At 37.1% G+C, this 21536-nt stretch overlaps 2 protein-coding genes across 2 annotated transcripts; one reads left to right on the forward strand and one right to left on the reverse strand.

The window, feature by feature from the left end:
• Positions 1–1320: 1320 nt before the first annotated feature.
• LOC105841128 lies at positions 1321–21485 on the reverse strand. Its single transcript, XM_012688257.3, has 4 exons — positions 20423–21485; positions 19459–19607; positions 4170–4754; positions 1321–4056 (listed from the first exon to the last, which is right to left on the reverse strand). Exons 1-4 carry the CDS (start codon positions 20663–20665, stop codon positions 3825–3827), a joined length of 1209 nt encoding a protein of 402 aa, XP_012543711.1. The 5' UTR covers positions 20666–21485; the 3' UTR covers positions 1321–3824.
• Positions 8035–19326, forward strand: LOC105841129 (carbohydrate sulfotransferase 11). Its single transcript, XM_012688258.2, has 7 exons — positions 8035–8186; positions 12269–12441; positions 16296–16549; positions 16929–17169; positions 17450–17629; positions 17814–17971; positions 18141–19326. The coding sequence occupies exons 1-7, from the start codon at positions 8174–8176 to the stop codon at positions 18226–18228; spliced, it is 1107 nt and encodes a 368-aa protein (XP_012543712.1). The 5' UTR covers positions 8035–8173; the 3' UTR covers positions 18229–19326.
• Positions 21486–21536: the final 51 nt, after the last annotated feature.

Here is a 21536-nt window from a genome sequence, read left to right on the forward strand (position 1 = left end):
CTCTTGATCATGATGAGTTTACCGGCGAGTGTCATAATTAGGATCTTAATTAATGTGTAATATTTTTATTGCAGCGTTAATTCGCCGAATTGGTAACCTTTGCGATGAATACTTTGCAAAGAGTTTACGTTACCACATAATAGGAGGTAAATGCGAAAGAAACGCATCAAAAATGAAATGTAAAAATTAAAAGGTCTACATAACACTTTCCTTGCAAGAGATATGATGACGCTCGTATTTGTAAGAAAAATTTTAACAATAGAGTTTCTGGTTCTACTATCCTTGTTTTTATTATAGACGGCACTTGTATGCTGATAAAATGTTTACTTTCGTAATAATCATTAATGAAGAGATATTAATATAATTTAGTGCCTTCGCTGCTATTTATTCTAAGAATAAATACTTTGATGCAATTAGTATAGCCTGTTCAAGAAACTGATTTCTCCTCGTACCATCCTATGACTCATGTAAAGTTTTCTTGGATGTGAGTGTATTATACTGTATTACAATTTTACGTAGGTTTTTCTACAAATAATAGTAACAACATAGAAGAAACTTTATTTTCTGTAGTATAAACGCGAGATAAATATAACTACACTGATAATTAATATAAAAGTGTCTTCTACTGATTCGAATTTGGTTCAACACTTAACTTTTAACAAATACTCTAAAAACTATTTATACTTTAACATGCACTACAAAACAAATAATTGCAAGTATCTTAATTTTTAAAACTGTCCAATTTTTACACATCTATTTACTTATTTATTTAAACAGAAATTATATATCTCAACTTTAAATTTTTATAAAAGAGTATTCTTGGGTTACAAGAGGCATCTGCATGTTCTCTTAAAAAATTTGATGATAAATATTCGCCAAGTATTTTAAGTGCACAATTAATTCAGAATATATCCGCGCATATTTCTTCGTGTTTATCAAATAAATTCATCGCAAAAAAGGAAACGATTACGTCAAAGCTCGCAATCAATACCGATATATAACACGACTTGTCATAACAGTAAAAACCACAATTATCATCGCAAATACGCCGATATTGATTGCATTGCGGAACATCACGAGACAACAAATATAATCCAGAATTCTTTTCCATTCTAAGCTGAGTTACGCTATTAAGATTATATATATAATTACAATGCTATTATTATATTTCATAGCACATTAATTTTAAGATTTTCTTAAATAAAGGTAACGATTTTCTTAGACATTGACTTCCAGAAAGCATCATATTATAACATTACATTTTGTGTTACATTATACTAAAGAATTCTCTTATAGAATTGTTTCAATCCGAATTTAATTGTACAATTGCTCACAAAACAGCAGATTCTTCTCGAACTGATAGTATATAAAATCACTGATACACATCGCTTTTTTACGCGTTAAAAAGTGTTTCATTAATGCATTCGAGTTTGTCTTCTTTCAGATTCGAATTTCGATAGCATCGCATACTGAGGACCACATGTCCATAAAATCAATAAATTTTATAAAAATTGAGATATATTAAAAATAACACGTAAAATCGTATAAAAAAGTAGAATTATGTAGAGATTATTAGCTTCTTAAGTCATCCCTTTAAAAGAAACAATTCTATATAAAATATACAATTATGTTGTAATGTCAATTTATCCATATTTCATTCTTCTCGAAAATTTGTACTTCAAAATCTATTTCACATTAAATCAGTTCTTTAAGTAGCAAATAATAAATCGAATTGATTAGTTTGGCAAAATTTATATCGTAACCAACGAATCCATGGTCTTTAGATTGCGAAACTCGAGCAGTCCTATCAAAAGTAAGCCGCTCCAAAAGATAAGAACGCAACTACGATTCAGCGATCGGTTAAGTGTTCACCTATTCGCGACCTTTATAAAAATGAAAGATTGTTACGCGTTCGATTAAAAGCTTTGGAAACGAGAGTGCTGAATACTGCGTGTGTATTAGTGAATTATGCGATACTCAAACAAGAACGCTGACGACGGTGACGACGACGACGACGACGAGAACAAAAACGTCAAACTAGTTTATTGTAAATTACACTCATGAGAAACGAGAACGAATGGGAATTGAGTATCTATGTACATTGAATATACATATGAGTATATATCCGCGTGTACAGTCGAAGCCCAATGTAATATGTAAATAGCCAAGTGGACAATACATGAAAGAGAGAAAGAGAACGAGAGCGAAAGAGAGAGAGAGAGAATGTAGTGAGGAAAAAATATTCAAAAACATTTTTTTAAAAAGACCGAGTGATGTCGCGCGTTGCAATAGACACCGGCGAAGTTCGCAAGGAAGAAAGCTTTCAATTCCAGGCACATAAACAAGATTAATTAATAAGTGCCGTAACAAATGACCGTCGATTGATGACATAGCGTAATAATACCAACCTCTCATCTCGAGCGAGACTTTTCTCCACGTGCGAATGAGCCGGTCCTGTTGACGATGTTGATGGATTAAAAAAAAAAAAAACAAAAGAAATAATAAAAAATTTATTACAGCTACTTGAAGGAAGAATTGAACATAAACGGCCAACCACTAATCGATCGGTAGGCTATAGAGCCCCAGTCTCGATTAATTAACGCAAATATATATATATGTACATCAACGTGTCGCGTCGAATCGATGGAATTGATGTCAACTGCTCGGCTAAAATATCGAGTCATCGAGAATAATAATAATAAAAAGAAAAGAAGATAGACTTGAATCCCTACCGATGGGTGCACACTCTGATATTTCATTACGGGTTCAGCCTACGAAGTAGTGCGAAGCGCGCGATAGTCGATATTTTAACAGAACTCTCAGCGTCTCGCACCGCTGCTGTGCCCCTTTACATCCTCCAGTCTTAATCGACAGCGAAGGCGTTTATCGATTTTACACAATGTAGGTGTCTTAATACATAGGCGTATACATACTATTGCGACGCGTAAATCAGTCGAGATATACATAGGACGCGGCCGAGACATACGGCGGGCATATACAACAAAGTGATACCTGTAATGAAACGACTGTATACATATGTACCGAAGAGAGAAAATTATATCGTATGTTGATGACGTTAAATGCACACTGATCGTAGCGATGATATTTTTTATCGAAAGTGCTCAGTGGAGTCTACTGACCCATATTGACTCACTCACTGACTCGCTCACTCACTCTGTCACTCCGATCACTCACTAACCACTCTCACTACAGTATATGTTACGAATATGTGCTTTATATAGTTTAACAAAATAAATTATTTGAAAAATTTACAACGTCTCCTATTTCCAGTATGTCTCTTTCTTCGTGTGCATGCGTGCTAAACTATTACACATATATATAACGTATAATAATATATGTTTCATAAAACAGAAAGATTTATATATATTATTTTATATAAATTTCTTAAGAAAGTAAGACAGTGACAACTGACATGATTTCAATTTTGATAATTATATTATATCAATATTATAAAAGAGATAAACGAACAATTAGACGAAGTAAATACTTAATTTATTTATAAACGTATGTTTTCTATTTTATTATCTAGTTTTTTGTATGATACTCTGCTGCATTAATTGTCAAAAAGTTTTATTCTTATAGCATATATTTTTATACACGATATAATATAATAATACTGCATATTAACCCACTTCTTTCTATTTTCCTATTTATAGAATAGCATTTTCCAATCTTTGTTCTCCTTGTGTACTACTAATATTGTTTTTTCTTCTTAAAATCTTTAAAAAATTAAAGAAAAAAAGTCGGGAAATAGTGGGTTAATACAAGACTATCTTTTGTAAGCGCAAAATAGTAAATAGAACTTAAGGAATAAATAAATCTGTTATCACTTTCGCTTCTTGTATCTCGTGGATGCTTTTCTTATCACGAATCAGCTCTAACTCGCGTATCAAAGCCATCGCAGCCTCAACGCAATCGATATCAGTCTCAACGTCAATCTCGTCCTCAAGAGAATCGTCAGTCTTGTTTTCAACACATACCTTCGGAAATTCGTCTCGCAGAAGACGCAATATTATGTTCAGCTGATTGACAGACCTGCAATCGTGTTGTTAATAATATAAATTTATCTTTCCATCGTATTCCATTCCATTTTAAATAGTGTAAATAGCGATGCAAAAAAAGTGTAGTTTCCGTCAACGATCCATTACCTGGCGAAAATCCTGATATTTGCCTTTTCGTAATTGATCGATTGCACCTCGAGTAAACAGTACATTAGGAAACCGTGCTCCTTCATCAAGAAAATATGGTCGCAAATCTTTGTGAAGGTTTTCGCGGTTAAAAAAGAAAAGAATTTAGCGACTGTGTCACTTTGATCATCTTGAGTATCTTGATCAAATCGACCATCCACAAACTTAATGTTAATGACTCTCTCTATGGCAGATGTGCTTTTCACGGCTAATATCGCATCATACTTGTTCTTATCTAAGAACTTTATGCACGAACTATTGATTGTTTCAGTAATGGAGAGTTGAATTGGCGGCACTGGGATTTGGAATTGTGTCTCATCGATCTCGTACGAGATTATACCCCAGCACTCGACGACAGGCTCCTTATCGAACATCGGATAGCACCCTAGATCGAGCACCATTGTCGCCACGACGATTCCGGGTTGGATCGAGTCGATCTTTTCCGAGTAGAAGTCATGTTTTTCTTTCCAAAACGTCGATACGCCGGAAATCTGTTCGTCCCGCGTGGATAACACGTATGGATAATATCTGGGGTTAAGTAACGTGCTGCAAAGAAAATTTACATAGACGCGTTCTATGCTTAACAATCGCGTCTAAGGATTCCTATTTTTCGACACAGTTTCAATTAGCTCGTACGCATAATTAATAAAATAATTTTGCTGCTGCTTTTGAAAAAAATATAGAAAGTAAAATAAATTAATATTATACTTATTACTTGAAATACAGTTTTAATGTTGTTAATTATCTACATCCTTAAACTATCATCTCGTTACAGAATGCAAAACGCGTAAAAAATATCTAAATAACAAAAAAGAGGAGTTTATTCGTTCAAAATTTTTTTTATTTTAACTTTCGAAAATTCTTGTCCTATATTTAATTATGTATTTATGGTAATAAGCTGTCTTTGCATCGTGATGTAATGTCATAATTTGTTGGGAGAAACTCGCCTTGGGAAGAAGATATCTCGCGCTTTCTACAAGAAAAGTCAATATTGACGTCAAAGATAGGAAAGTTGTGTCATGAATTAGCTATTCCTGAAATTAAGCTTTTAAAAGAAGAAAGTGAATCTTTTAGCTTGTTGATGAGGATGTGCCACATGATATATAGATAGATATTTACCTCATTTAATAGTAATATATGACACACGAGATATTTAGATACTTACATGTATTCAACACACGTAAAAACTCTGATGTTACGTAACATAATGTATGTACATTACGTAGCACGGAATACAGATTGATTCGAACTAATCAAAGCTGCAAAATGCAAGTTTGCATTTTAATTAATCATGTTTAAACAATCCACAGTATCATGTTAAAAAAAAAATGGTGGAAGAAGTACGACTTATTCAAGCTGATAGACTCATTGTTCGAATAAATTGAAATGTCGGTGCAAGAATAATCGAAGATGGACTGCCTCATTGGTCTGAATCACTTACAGGAAAAAAATCAACCACCTCAACTACTGCCATTTAAACAATTCAATTTAACCTTATCTCTTCGTCCGCTTGATTTGCGTTTCCTGCAGAATGTATGATTTTAATTTTGATATTTTCTAACTGATGCTATTTTGTTATATTCTAACTATTATTGCTATATTTTACAAATTACGAACACACTTTCTCCTCCCCCCCCCCAAAATAATAAATCAGGTCGTGCACAGATAACACAATTGCCAAGTTGGCGGATATGCACACGTGAATTGTCCTTGAATGCAACATTTACATCGACATTATCCATGCAAATCGACCCGCGAACAAAGATACTAATCGCGATGTTCCTGCAAAAGAGGTATAATAACGCGATATCAACGGTGGTATAATAATTTTATTATGCAAATTACGGTTTCTAGGGAGCGCTGATATAATTTGCAAATTTTACTTTCGTTCCGTCTTTTCCCTTTCTATAAAATCCAAATTATACAACCAATATTTGTGTCTCTCTCGTATTATACACATTCTTTTCGCTTTAATAATATATTTAGAGCGGGTTAAATCGCAATAAATTTAAAATTGATTAATTAAAATTGTCATATCAGATACGACTAAAAAGTAAACATCGACTAGCTAAACAGGCGAGAAAAGTTTCCAATTTCATTATTTTCCATCGCTATCTTATACTCTAATCTACTTTTCAGCCCGTCGCTCTCTAAATTGAGATATTGTATCGCGGTAGAAGTTTCGTCGAAGAAGTCAGCCACCGACGTCTTGACGCAATCTGGTATAGCTATTTTCACCTCATCAGCGCTCGTCGAACTAAAAATTTCTTCAAGTGAAAACCCAACGGAAAGTCAGTGGGTGAGGGAATTTCAAGCGCTACAATTTAATAGCAGATGACGAGATGAAGATTGCCGTACGAGATTGAGGGTCGAGACTCGTAAGAGCAAACTTTATTGACTAATGAATAAAAAAAAAATATCAACAATTCTTCCGTTTGTAATTAATCGATACTTGTTTTTCGATATTTTCGCCTTTTATTCTTGTCTTCTATGTTCTGATACGCGGTCTGAGATGTAAATGCGTTAATTTTTATTTCGCCTGTATTCGCCTAACGATGTTTATTTTTTTAGGTGTTCGTTTTTTTTTCATTAAAAACTTATACCCAAGAAAGGTCAGAGAAAATGTTAATTGCGTGCAGTCGCATAATAGTGGTGCAATATTCCGTGTTATTTTTTTCGCAAAGCCAGGTGGTAATATCGAATTGCAATTTGGAAACAGCGAATGCAATTCGTGATTGTGCAGCGTGGTCGATACGTTCCAAATCACGAGTTATTACCATTAGTAATTAAGTTTCAATTGATCGATCTCCGAGCGAAAAGGCGTTTACTTGCTCGCGATGGCTCGCCATCCGCGTCGCGTTTGCGCGAGAAACGTCCAGCGACAAATCGACCCGCGAAAAAACCGACCAATGGACGGAAGCAGACAAGTCGCAGGTCTGGCTACGGTTATTTATACCCCGAGACAACATTAATATTTTACTATTCTCATATTCACTTTAGCACTCACTTGCAAATGCATCCTGTCTTCATTTTTATAATTTTCCTATTCTCTAAATTAATCAGTGAAATCAGTAAAAATACACAGTGAAAATAACTTGTCAATCAGTGAAATAAATACACTGATCTTTACTGAAATCTCTGGATTATACATTAATTCTGAAGTAAACATCCTTTAGGAAACAGTAAATACTCCCTAATTATCACAGCTGTGGATGTGCCACTGCAAATCATCATCGATGAGATATACTGATTGCAAATTAGAGAGTATATTTCATTCTTACATATAGAATTTAAACTTTTTTTTACATACATAAAATGCTGTAAAAAATACGTAATATATAATATATAATATGTCAATTTATAAAAAAATTCTGTCAATATTTCTAGTATGTATGTACATATTCAATTCTACTGCACACGCCAAGAACTGGAAAGCATTTAAAAAATTTGAATCAAAAGAATCAAATTTCTACATTATCCACACAATTTTGTTAGAAATGTGTAGATTAATTTCTTCAATTTGGTAATGAGATCGACCGTGAACCATTGTTAAAAACCATTATTAAGCCCAGCGTCCTGCGCTCTGATTTCCAGCTTAGAAGCCTATCGCGAGAGAGCGCCCTGTGAAACCCGGCCCTGGTGGGACGGGTCGGGCGGTAGCGTCAGAGACGCGAGCGTCGAGGCGCTCATGGAACAGGCCGACCGACCGACCGGCTTCAGTGATCTGCACGATGCCGCCGTGATCGTACGGCATCGTACTCTTCCTGGCGACACACGCGGCACGCATATCACGTGGCCACCACACACCGCGCGTCCGCGCGCCTCCTGCCTCCTGCGGCGCGACCACCACGTCCGACGTCCCACGCAACGACGCGTACCACCGACCCGGGGGAGAAACTACGCCCGCCGACGACGACGCTCGCGCGCGAGACGACAAATGCGTCAGTGATCCCGTCGTCGGATATATGCCCGGAGAAGGTACATACACACGCGACGATCGACCTGGGAGAGAAGGAGAGCCGGGGGTCTCTTTTTCGCCCTGGCGGTAACGCGGTCCCCGCGCGCAAATCCCGGGATTAGAAAGGCCACCCGCTGACCCCGTGAACCCGTGGCACAGCTGTAGACGACTGTTTTTCCGCGAACAAGAGACCGTCGTCCAGGAAGCGGTTGCTTTTTCGCGTTACGGCAGAGATAATAAAAGCTAACGTAATGTCGAATCGCGTGCACGGCGAACGATAATGTTGGGGTCCAAGTGAAAATTATCACGTTATTATTTCGTGGCGAACCTGGAATTTCAACGTGATTTGTGACACGGCATTTGTAAGAACTACAGATTACCATAATTTGACCGAAACCTCGTGCCATTAATGTCAATCGTGATTAATCAAATTTTCTTCTTCCGTCATACACACTGCCAATGCCAATGCTAAATTAGAATCATAAAAAGATCAGGAAGTTGTATCATTGTTGGAATTTAGTTCGTTAGTTAAACTGGGCCTGAAGTTAAAAATCCTTAATCATAACTCAAGCGAGCTCTCGAGAAAGGGATGAAACTCAAATTGCACTGATAGTACGAGTTAACTAACTGGAAATTAGATATTCTCACCATCTCTTTGTACAAGACAGGATCTGCCTACAGTGCAGGCGCAGAGAAAGAAGTGAACTAATCGAGTCAATGTTAATTGACATAATCGACCCACTTAAATTAAGGTCAAAATTAATCGACAATGAAAAGAACGAAATTTGCAATTTGATTCCTTTAATATGTCTCTTGTAGTTGCTTGTCGTCGACGATTACAATTTCAAGGCTGGTTTTAATAAACTCATCCTTGAAAAGAGGAACAATTGTAAAAATAGTTCTCAAATGTTTCTATAACAAAATGCACGCGACCGTAAACTACTTCCTTCTTTTTATTATTCCATCTATTGCTGGGTAATCGTCAAGTCATAACATTCGTAATCAATACGATCTGGTACGATATTAACGATATTTTGTTAATCCACTATACGCGCGATTCTGCTTCGTGAGCAAATATTGTCTCAACCTGATTTTATGAAAAATGTGCATCGTAATCATTTACATTAGTAAAGTAATTCTTTAATAATTTGAAAAATGTGATTCATAACCATCCTATTTATTAAGATCCTTTAGAATTCATCAGCAAATTTTTCTCCTTTCGTCACTTATCTCCGGAAATTTTTATCTTTCACTGACAAAATTTTAGCCAGATGATAATGAACTAATGCTTGAGCCAACATGTTCTGTCGCGCTGTCACATGCCGCAGCAATAGGTTCTTACTCCGCGTACACAATACAAATGTAATCGTGAATTACAAATCAACGGTACCATTCACGCCGAGATCAAAGATCGTTTCTCCTCGCTGTGGGAGCGAACCGTTTCTCCCGAGATGGGTCTCACGGAAAACACAAGTCACATGCACACAGAATTGTCCAGACTTATGTAATCTAATACTGAAATCCTAGCGCTAGTATGGATCCATTTCGCATTATACCGCACGAAGATGGCCTATTCGAGAATAAGATAAATTCCGCATATATTCCACTCCTGAACGTTGCGCAAGGGAATTATTGTATCGCTAGGCGATACGACTTTCAATTTCTTGTTATATATTATATATAATTGTTATTGACTAGTGAATTTTATCACACACAAGATTATTAGTAAAAAAGGAAAATAAAAAAGAAACATTCACGCTTTTAGTGGACCTGAATAAGTGATGACAACGAAGCAGGAAAAGCACATTGTACTGATTGCATTCAGTCTACAATAAAGAATGGAATTGCGTAAAGATTATGTAACTGCAATAGATTATCTGAACGGTATGAAACGGAAAAAAGTCATTTCTGCTTTAAACATTGACCGACTGATAAGATATAGTTATATATGATATACGTCAACACAGCATATCAGTTTATTACATATAGTGTACATAGTAACGAAGGAAACAATCACACTGATATTTCAATAATTCAAGAGTGACGAAACAGGCAACTTTTGGGCTCACTCTTTGCAATTGTTATCTCTATGTCGACGTAGCGTCGTGAAAATTCGGTAAAAAGCAACATCTATAACTCACATTTTATGGTATTACATCTATAGCGCTGACAAATACTAATATCCTATAAACTATCGCTGAAACACGCTTATTTTATGAAGCCTGAATTCGATCGTACGTACTTTTTTGCCCAACACTTCCGCGAAAAAAAGTTCGCACACGCCCTACTAAATCCCTTTCGCGACTGTGCAATTTTTCTTTTCGGCTCTTTTTACCTGTCAGGCGCAACGCGAGCGATACATCAGCGCGAAACTCTTGTTTCGTGAAAAGCGAGATTTATGTAGTCCGCAATTCACTTTATTCGATAATTACACGTTTTCCTTCTAACGAGAGACTTTGTCTCGTAAAACGCCAGCAAGAATTACCATTTAATTGCGAAGCAACGTGCGTTAAGAGAACCACAACTTTTTTTTAAATCATTATTATCATTGGTCAAGATCTCGCGTTTGAAATCTTTTCCTTCTTACTGCTCAGATTGTTATTCCCGACTACGTGTTTTTATTCCGCAAATGAAACATCAATCTCGGGCTTCCTTGCCGCGAAACAATGACTAATCCTGATTGTTCCTGCGTGCCACAATATTGTAACGCTTCATTATAACGGTCCGCGTAACCTGCGCGACGTACGGAATACAATGACGAATCTCGGCAAATCTAGTCGTTAGACGTGCAGCCAAACGCACACATATGACGATTATTATGCTATAACGTCGAGAAAGTCGTCAACTCGGCGATTGAGAGCATCCACGCCGAGCTGCTTATCGCACCGCTGCGGCATACTGACCGTGAGAATTTCTGCGGCGCGCGAATGCTTATCGCGCGTGGACGCGGTCACATTTTCGCGGCTCCTCCACGGCCGCTTGGCGCGCAGATAACTCGCGCGATCTCGATACAACGGGCGAACGCATACCGGGAAATGCGAAACTGATTACCCATTCCATTCTGGACTGACGCCTCCTTCTCTCACGTCGCGTCTACGGCATTCCGCGAATAAACACGGCGCTCTTACATCAATCGTCGATCTAATTATTGTGTCACCTGATCTATTCCTGTGATTGAGTCAAGATTTGAGTTACTTGATAACCATTGTATCTTTACAAATTACTCCGATACACCGCGAGAGGGAAATATTCTAGAAGATATCTGCGGTGGGAAATATGATTCGAGGTCTTTTTTTTTTTTACCGAACAGAAATATTGCAAAGGTTGTTGTTTATATTTAGTTGATTGAAATGTCGATCTGCGGAACGAACGTCTATTTATCGCAGGCGCGATTTTCGCCGCGTGGGCGTTTGAGAACGAAATGAAGCGCGTCGTGTAACGAGAATTGCTCCCGAGAATTCTGAAAGAAGATTGCAACCGTTTCAGCCGTCAAATCGAACATTCGTCCCCGCGTGTTGAACGTCAGGATACGTCGCGTCGCGCGAGGACGTAATGGGTGTGTATATACGTGTCATCATCGCGCTACGCTTGCCCGTCAGGACGGGACACGCGTACACAATAGTATCCGTAAAACAAACCGCACGATGACGAGCCATTAATCCTCTCTCGTCGTCTCTATCTCACCGTGAAATAAAGATTATTTACACTACAAATACCGGGAATTTAAAGCGGTTATTCCGCTAAAATAAACGACGATACGCTGTCATCGGCAAGCCTCTCGAGAAGCCATATAAATCGTCGAGTGCTTGAACGTTAAATAATTTCCGATCGAAACATCGTACCCGTGCTGCGATATATTCTATGAAGCGTTTACGTTCACATTTGCGGAATTGATTATAGTTTATCACCCCCAATCCCGTCCTTGTTAACGAGATTTGAAGTATCGGTGGTATCGCGTGCGATCGACAGACAATGCAATTAACGTAATGGCCCAGATACCCCCGTGGATCGGCGATTAATTATCAGCTGATCATTCATTACTTAGGGTAGCGCGCGCGCGATGTGTTTTATTGGTAACGCTGCACTAAACTCGGTGTTTCAGTCCGATATGAATACAGACGGAAACACGTACTCCGGGAGAAGATGACCCCACGTCGTCGCGTCTTGGCAGGAATTCGCCGTGCTATTTTTGCCGCCAGTGTCCTGGCGCTTATCATCCTAGTGCTGTCGGGCCAGGATGGCACTAACACCCTGCAGCACGGGAATTCGCTGGAGGTGAGTTATTTCTCTCTTTCTCTCTCTCTCTCTCTGTCTCTCTTTTCCCCTCTTTCTTCCGTAGAGATTTTACAGTATATTTCCCTAGGTCTTTAGCTAGCCCTAGAGAAATCTGCTCTGCATTGTTTCGAATAATTCGAGTAGAATTTATGGAGCTCGATAACCGAACAAGTTTTACCATCGTCGGATCATTCGACATTGACATGACGTTTCATTCAGTAACTTCGATAGCATTCTCCCCAAAGTCATTTAAGTTTTCCATTCGAGCATATTATCGAACTCGTGCCAATTTTCAATGTTATTCAACAAAAATCGCAGTGCTGATTAATCTCAATTTTTAACTCTTTCCCCGAATAATTTGCGCGTCGGGTTTCATTCTTAAGCTATCGTTTAACTAAACATTTACCTCGTTAAACGTACTGTAAACGTGCTATTTCAAGAAAGCGCGTTTTATGTTCCTGACATAACGGAAGTTCGTGTAAAAAAAAACAGTTAATTTTGAGGGAACGCAGAATTCCGTACCGGCTTCCTTGATTCCTAGGAAACCGAAAGCGTTTGTCTTACGTAAAGCACAACGACCATAGATTGGCACATTTCCAGGCGCAATGCGGTACGTGGATCAGTGCCCGCCTGGTATAGCCCATTTAAATATTCGAAAAGACAGTTAAAGTAACTCTTGAACACAATTATTTCGCGGTTGTCGAAAACGAATATATACCCATTGAAACTTTTTAACATGAGATTTATACAGACAATTATACAAAAGCATATGTATCAATAGGAAGATTAGCATCGATTTAAACGTGTCGTCACTACGTAATGAGCTCTTGAATAACGTAAATAAATTTCAATTATTCCTAAAAAAAAATTAAGAAAAAAATATAAAAAATAAGAAGCTTATCAGCGTGAAATACAATCTGAAAATAATTTTCAACATTATACAATAGTTTTATAAATAATCGATTTAAATCTTTTCAGCGAATGTTCTTTATTAACGATGAATAGTTCATTCTAAGATAAAAGGAGAAACATATATAAAGTCAAAGGAAAATATTATATTTCACAAACTCAGCGAGATTATCCGATTCAGATAATGTATAACGCCAAAAAGGTTTCTACGTGTCGGGGCAACCGCATGATAAGTTACGGTCATCACACACGCGTAACACTTCATATTTTTGCCGTGAAGTCTCAGGCGCATAAGCCGGAAAGTTTCATACGTTGGAAAAAATTAATGCGCGGGCAGAATCGCGAGACAGGAATTTGTATTGCAACGCATATATTTCTTTTAGAAACAACATGACAAATAATTGTTTTCATTAACAAACTTACTGTCTGGCAAAATAATAAAAATATTGAATCAGAGCACAGAGTGTAACGTTCCACAATTAGGGAAATGTAAAAATCCGAGTACGGATTGAAATTTATCAGACATAAAACAGTAACAGAGATGTAAACCCGACAGTAATTAAAAGCGAAAATGCAAATTTAATTTCAGCGCCACGTAAATAAAAGAGACGTTTTTATCCCAAACGACATTAATTACTTGCAACACTTTAATGCGCCCGAGTGAAAAATGTAATAATGGCCAAAAATAACTATAAATAGCGGAGAGAAAAAAAAATTCGAAGGAAACAAGGAAGGCGTGTCGCAAGGAAGACCCCGAGTCATCCGCAACGCTGCTGTTTCTCGCGCGATAATACTTCAGTCGCGAACATCTAATTGCACTCAGGAAAGCTGCCCAACCGGAATTGGTCTTATCGTTGAACGCAACGTGGTACCTGCTTAATGTAAATAGTACAGTAACACGTCGGAAAGAAGTAACAGTAACGTGCGCCCTGACGTCTCGCAGGTGGCACGTGTATGCACACGATGCGCCAGTGCATAAACGTGCGCGATGCGCCACCACCCTTCGTGGCCCACATTCGTCGTCGCCACACAAGGCGCGTTCCATATCGAAATCAATAAGCGGAAGCCGGTAGTTCTGCATTCGGTCTTGCCAGCGGTTCGCCGCGCTACAATGCAATATCGACGCCGACTTTTTCGCACCGAGCGAACATTCTGAGAAAAAATCTCTCTCTCTCTCTCCTCTCTCTCTCTTTCGGGTCATTCCCTGCGGAGCTTCGTCGCGATCGCAATCTGGTTGTAGCTATCTAAATTACTAATCCTCGCAATCCCGAGGGAGTTGACGCAAGATACTTGATTTTGTAACTACCGGATTACTAAAGGATCCCTACCGTTTGTGTAACGGGACCGTTTGTGGAAGTTATGCCTTGCAGAAATTTTAATATAAATATGAATGAGCGTCGCGAAATAAAGCATATAAAGATTAATGTAAATCAAAAAGATATATATATATATACCGTTGAGAGCATCTTGAAACCAATTTCCCGAAAATAGATGATTTATGAAATCGTAGAAACCTCTCTCGTACCGTCTCTCTTATATATTTGCGATATGGGTTCACCGAATGTCTCTGAATATAGTACACAAAACCGCTTCCTGCAGCCTGTTGTGCATATATTTGTCTGCTTGTCGCTTGTAAACGTATATCATACTTACTTGCCATTTAAACAAATTTTATCTACTCATAAATATTAGAAAATCATACTATAATTAATTAAAAGTAATTTCTTAAAAAATTAAATATAAAGAGCTTCATTATACTAAAAGCGACGTGAGACACACCTTAAAAGAGGAATATACATTCATAAGTAGCATAATCTTCAATTTAAATGCAAATACACTGCAGCTCTTATCAAGACCGTAGGCGCATATTCAGCATCGCAGCGTATATTCGGTAAACGGAGTAGACGTGTTTAAATTCTAATTGCAGAAACTAGGGAATTGGATTAACTCTTACAAGTCGCGAGGAAGGTCAATACACGTGTCGCGGTGTAGTCTTGACACAGGAAGATTCGCGTACATGGACTCTTCGGACTCAATCGATGATCCGGTTCTCTAACTTTTCGCATGTGCGCAATTCTAACTACGGAATTAGCTATAGTCATAGCTCATTATCTTGTAATTACCTGCATCGTAATCGAGTGCTACATGCTAATATCTCGTATCAAGTGCATGCGTCAGCCAAGCTTTTGCTTTAAATATTATACAATATATCGTTATTTTCATATGTATAAAATGTTTTTTAATATTTTTGTGTTGTTATCTATCTTTTTTTATCTTTTTGAAAGATTAGTTTTACACGAAAAAATTATGATCATTCATAATTCTACTACGTTATAAACAAATCTTTCTTTGTAATTTCCATTAAAAATTAAGTAGATAATAAATATAATGACTTGAACCTACGCATAAACAAGGCTACTCGTTGTAAATGATAATAAAGAGATTAAAATAACTGGCGGAGTAATAATGGATTAAATCTTCGTGTGCGAAAAGCATACATTCATAAATTTCTGACTTCTGTCGTCTATCAACAAAGACATTATCAAGATTACGCGAAATATAGAGCAAATAATCTTTGACATGTTTCATACCTTACATGATATACATTGTATGTATCATAACTTCTTACGTAAGTGTTAATTTATAATTCAGTAGCACCGGCTCATTTTGTAGTTCATTGAAACAGTCCCTGGTATACTAACCGCCCACTAACAATTAATTTAGGTCAAGTTAACAGTAAATGACAGTAGTCATTCGACATATTATTCGATACTTCGTCGTTTTAAAGCATCTTAATTAATGCCGCGATATCAGTCAACATCGTCAAACGAGTAGTAGAATAGCGTAATACACGCGATATAGTTGCTACGTAATATAGGATATCGATTACGAATTATGCTCTTAATTTTCTCTTACGACTCGGGGACTTTATGCATTTTTGGCAGGACGCGAATCTGACGCCGGAGGAGAAAATATTGGAGCAGATTACGACGGCAGAAACCGAGCAACGTCTAATAGCCAGGCGGAAATTTCTGGCGGAAAAATGCGCCGAGGAGGGACTTGATCGTCCTGGCAACGACTCGCTTCACAGGCCAAACGCCTGGGAGTTTCTTGTAAATAGGGAGTACCATCTTATATGGTGCAACGTTTTCAAAGCAGCGTCTACATCATGGATGTATAACTTTAATTTACTTGCGGGGTAAGTCGCCAAATCGCCTATATCGTCTATATCGCCAAATTTTCGTAACTAAAGTTCCTCGAAATGATAAAAAAATGATAAGAACGATGAAGATAAAGTATGTAACTACGTAATTTACAGTTGTACATTGTAAATTGTAAAATAGTTTCTTAAAAATATTACAAAGATAACAGTTTAATTATTTTAATTATTCTGGACTCGTGCAAGAAATTCTCTATTTCTTTCTATTTTCTAATATCGTCGCCAATTAGCAGCAATTTGCTAAAGTATCAACGAAGAACGGATGAGCTAGGTTATATCGTTAATTGTACCATTGATAGTCATGAATGATGCGATGAATCATCACTAATAAATAATCATTATTGCGCTAATTTTGCAGATACAGTCCGCAATTTCTGAAGGCCTCTAAAGCAGTACCGGTCTCGCTGGCCAGGCAGAGGTATCCTAGGCACAGCGCGGAGGAGCTGGCTAAATATCTAAACGACAGCATCAGTTTCCTGATAGTGCGGCATCCCTTTGAAAGATTGCTCAGCGCTTATCGTGACAAATTGGAGCACAGTTTGCCGCACACATTTCACAGCAACCTCGGAGCCCACATAGTTTGGCACTATAGAGCAAGGGTAACATCTTACGACGATTTTTTCAAACGTCGATAATCATTTAGATCCTCTCTGCTAATTGGTCTACAATCAGAATAGTAGATTTAATGAAATTATAAAAATGCAAATAGAAATATCAATAAAAATCGTGAATCAACAAAAAAGTTTAGGACTGGTTAAACTTTAAATAAAATTTATCTGCAATAGTGTAGAAATTAATATTATATTCATATATTATTGATTTCAATCAATAAAATCAATAATGAACAAAGACTAAAAAATGGATTTTTTGAAAATACAGGATCCGAAGACGAATACAAGACAAGGTCCGAGATACCCGCTCTTCGAGGAATTTGTGCGATGGCTGTTATGCCAATGGAGAGCGGGAAACGATCTCGACATGCATTGGACACCAGTTGTGAACTTCTGCACGCCCTGCCAAGTACGGTTCGACGTGATAGCTAAATTCGAGACGCTGCATGTAAGTAAATTTAATCGTCGACTTCCTTGACTGTCGACTTAAAAGGGGTCGACACGATTAGATAAGCAACTTTTTGTGTTTTTGTTTTAAGAAAATATACAGTTTGAAAAATAGTTAATGAAACCAACTTTTTTGCTGAAATCGAGCGAATAGTTACAAAAATTATATCTTTCTTTCGTTAAAGGACGACCAAGATTATCTTATAAAGCAAGCTCATGTGGGACACATCATCAAACCTGAGTGGAAAAATCCTACTAAGGGCGTACAGACGAAGGACGTTATAAAAAATTATTTCACGCAATTATCCAAAACGCAAATCGACGAGCTCTACGAGATGTTCAGGTAAATTTCACCATTGTGGAATTTACATACGTTAATAGTTTTACGTATGTAAAACGCAACAATGCATGAATAATAATGTGTGGCAGTAACAACGTAATGAATAACAATGCATGAATACTAATTTGTGGCACCATAAAATGTAAAGTTATCTTATTTTTATGATTCGCAGATATGACTTCGTATTGTTCGATTATTCACCCGAAGAATATTTAGCATTCGGTAAAGATGAAATCACCACACTGACGTGTAAAAAGTGATCTTCGATGCTTAAAAAAATGCTGTGAGATGAAATGACGTGCAACACACAACGAAATCGTAGATAGCGCTTAAATAAATTTGGAAGGATAGGAAGTATGATATTGAATATGTATATAGTGATGATGAAACGCATTTCTAATACGGGACTTAGAAAAAAAAAGGAAGGATATGTCCTGGTTTTGTAATTTACATATAAACTGCGTTGTCATACTGAACTTTTTGATAGTGCATACGTTAAAGTTTATCGAATTGTTGTACTGAAAATATATCAGAGAAATGGAAATTTAGGTGGTAAATAACAATGACGTAACGTCTTGCAAATATGAAGTGCAGTTTGTTGCTTGCGTACTTAAATTGTTAAGATAAATTTTTACAAATTTACAGTTGTCAACATAGAGAAAACTTTATCTATATCCAATCGTTCAAAATTATCACTTTCAATTATCTTCCGTTTTAATAATGTATAATAGATTGAGTTAGATTCTATTAGTATTAAAAAATTGCTCTAAAGCCTTTCTAAATAGAAATGTAATAAGATTGACTTAAAAAAAGTCTAGATAGATTGAAAAAAATTTTAGTACGGGACAGACACATACAAAGATTAAAAGAAATTCGTGATAGTTTGAGTTTTGCATAAAGCAATAAGAGTATGTAACTAACGCTACCGAGTTGTTCCCTCTCCCCTCTCCAGTAACTGCACAATAATCTTTGTAAGCATAAACGTAGTACCACTATAATACGATGGTATTAGTACTGCCTCAAGGAAACATGGTGCAAAATATTAAGGTAACTAACTTATCACACGACATCACTTTAAGATGCAAAACATTTTGTAGGGTTGCTTTAAGAAATAAAAAAAAACGTAATTTCCGAGTAAGACATTTTGAATCAATCAGCAGCATATTTGTATACGCTACATGGTAGAAATCAATTAAAATAATTGATCATCTTTAAAGTTTTAAGTCTCAAGTGAAATATTTGTCTGCGTGATCGCAGAACTCAACAATTAAATTTGAACAGCAAAAATGTCTCAACGTTACGAATTTCTATACTTGCAAAATAAAATACATTGTTGAATAAAGGTCATTTGTACGATATTTTGTGCGCAAAATCTTTATCACTCTCTTGTTATCATAGCTACAAATATAAATTCCTATTTCAACATTTTTCTTGCTTATATCGGCTTTGTTACATTAAAAACTGATACAATAATTGATAGATTGACTCACCAATAGGATATGTTGTTTAGTTTTATTCCAATAATCCACTTATCTGAAAGAACGCATTGCCACTGCGAGATTATCTCCAAATTTTGTTTTATACTGGTTCTATGGTTTTTCGGTTTCTTCACCACAGGTGCTCCTTCAACAGTGTACAACTGTAACATCAAAATCATAATTAAATATTTCATATATCACATCTACTATCATAGACAGTACATTATGATTTAAATTCAGTGAGATTAATCTTGAAGTGCTCCCGCAAAACTCTTGTATTTTACACACACACACACACACACACACACACACACACACACACACACACACACACACACACACATACACAAATAATAATAATAGACGTTTTCAGTATTCAGATTTTATAAAAGAATTTACAGATTTTATTCAAAATTTCTGGTAAAATTAGAGAAGTTAGATTTGAAATAAATTAATTTTATTATATTTAAATAATTCCTTAATCATAAAATCACAAAGAAAAGTCCAGTTCTGAAAATCTGAACATTAAATTTAAAAAAATATTCAAAAGAAATAATATGAATTAAATGTATCATATAACGATCTGTTGGTAATATATGGATTTAACTCACTCAAAATGTAATAATAAATATACAAAATTCAAAAGATGATTGAACACATCCTACAACTTAAAAATGACAAATCAACAAGCGGCTGTTCCTTTTTATTTATTTGTTCATTTATTACAAAACAAAGATCGTGCGTTTTCAATTTAATCGACGAATACGAAGCAAACAATTTTCATTGCAAAAATTCACACAGATTCCACAAACATAGTAATAATACCGATTCCGATATGTCGAATTGAAAATATTGGGAAATTATGTGAAAGGCCGCCACAAAGCGTTACAACTCCAAATCATGAAGGATTAAAATCAAAAAAGTTACGAACACTGATCATTTTATATACTGTAAAATCGTACGAGAGATCGTGTACCTCACTATCAGAGTCCGAGCTAGCGTCCTCTCCGTAAAGCGCGCGCCATTCTAGGGCGTTCAAAACGCGTGCGGTGGTCTCCCGCGTCTCGGCGATCTCCCTCGTCGCGAGGTCGATCCTGCTCTCGACGTCAGCGAGCTCCTTCTGCAAATGCTCTTCGACGGGATTCACCGGCGCGACTCGCGCCGGCGACAACATCTCCTCGTCGCTGATAGCAAATATGTCCTCGTCACCGGACTCCATTGTTGTGCTCTGCTGCAATTACCTTCGTTCGCGACACGTCGTCGATCACGCGTGCGTACCTTCGTACCCGGGGAACTCGACACCGAAGATTCTCGGAGTGACGCGACGCGTTATCGTATTGATAACTTCTCGAGTGTCGGGCGAGAGTAGTGCCCGTTTCCCGCGCGAAAATCACAAGGGCGAGCCGCTCGTCGACGAACGCGCGAACGAATCGACAAGAATTTCAAACCTTACCGTTGGATTGCGCAGGATGGCCAACCCTAACAATGCGAATGGTTTCACGAAATCTCCGTACCAACCGACGATAGTGATTCTGGGGATATAAACCTCGCGTATCTCCAGCCAGTAACGTCGATGCTCTACAGTTACCACGTAACTCTACCTGACAGTCGCGAGGTTTGCTTACGGTCGCGAATCTTCATGGACAGCACCTCGTCGACGGTTACGTCGCGGAAACGCGGAACGTCGCTGCTGCGGGCCAATTGCTTCCCTAGCAACCCATCCGTGTTCGCCCACCTACGTCCGTCCGTCCGTCCGCCTGTCTCTCTATCCTCTTGCTTGGCCCGTCTTTCCGTCGTGGTGCACAGATTTATAAAGTAAATAGATAATCAACTCCCATAGTTTGATCTGGAACAGTGTTTCGAACGCCACCTGGGCGAATATACATAGACGAACTAATATTCAATATGGCCGACCTCTAATATAGTATATATATATATTTATTAATATTTCTTAGATAAATTTAATACCGTAGTATTTATTTAGTTAGTAATATTTATTTGGAATATTTTAATTTTGGTGTATTAAAACATTACAAATAAATAATTAATTACTAACAAAATAAATACTTCGAGTATTAAATTTATACTTA

This window comes from Monomorium pharaonis, chromosome 1 (assembly GCF_013373865.1).
Source record: "Monomorium pharaonis isolate MP-MQ-018 chromosome 1, ASM1337386v2, whole genome shotgun sequence".
Taxonomy (NCBI): Eukaryota; Metazoa; Arthropoda; class Insecta; order Hymenoptera; family Formicidae; genus Monomorium; species Monomorium pharaonis.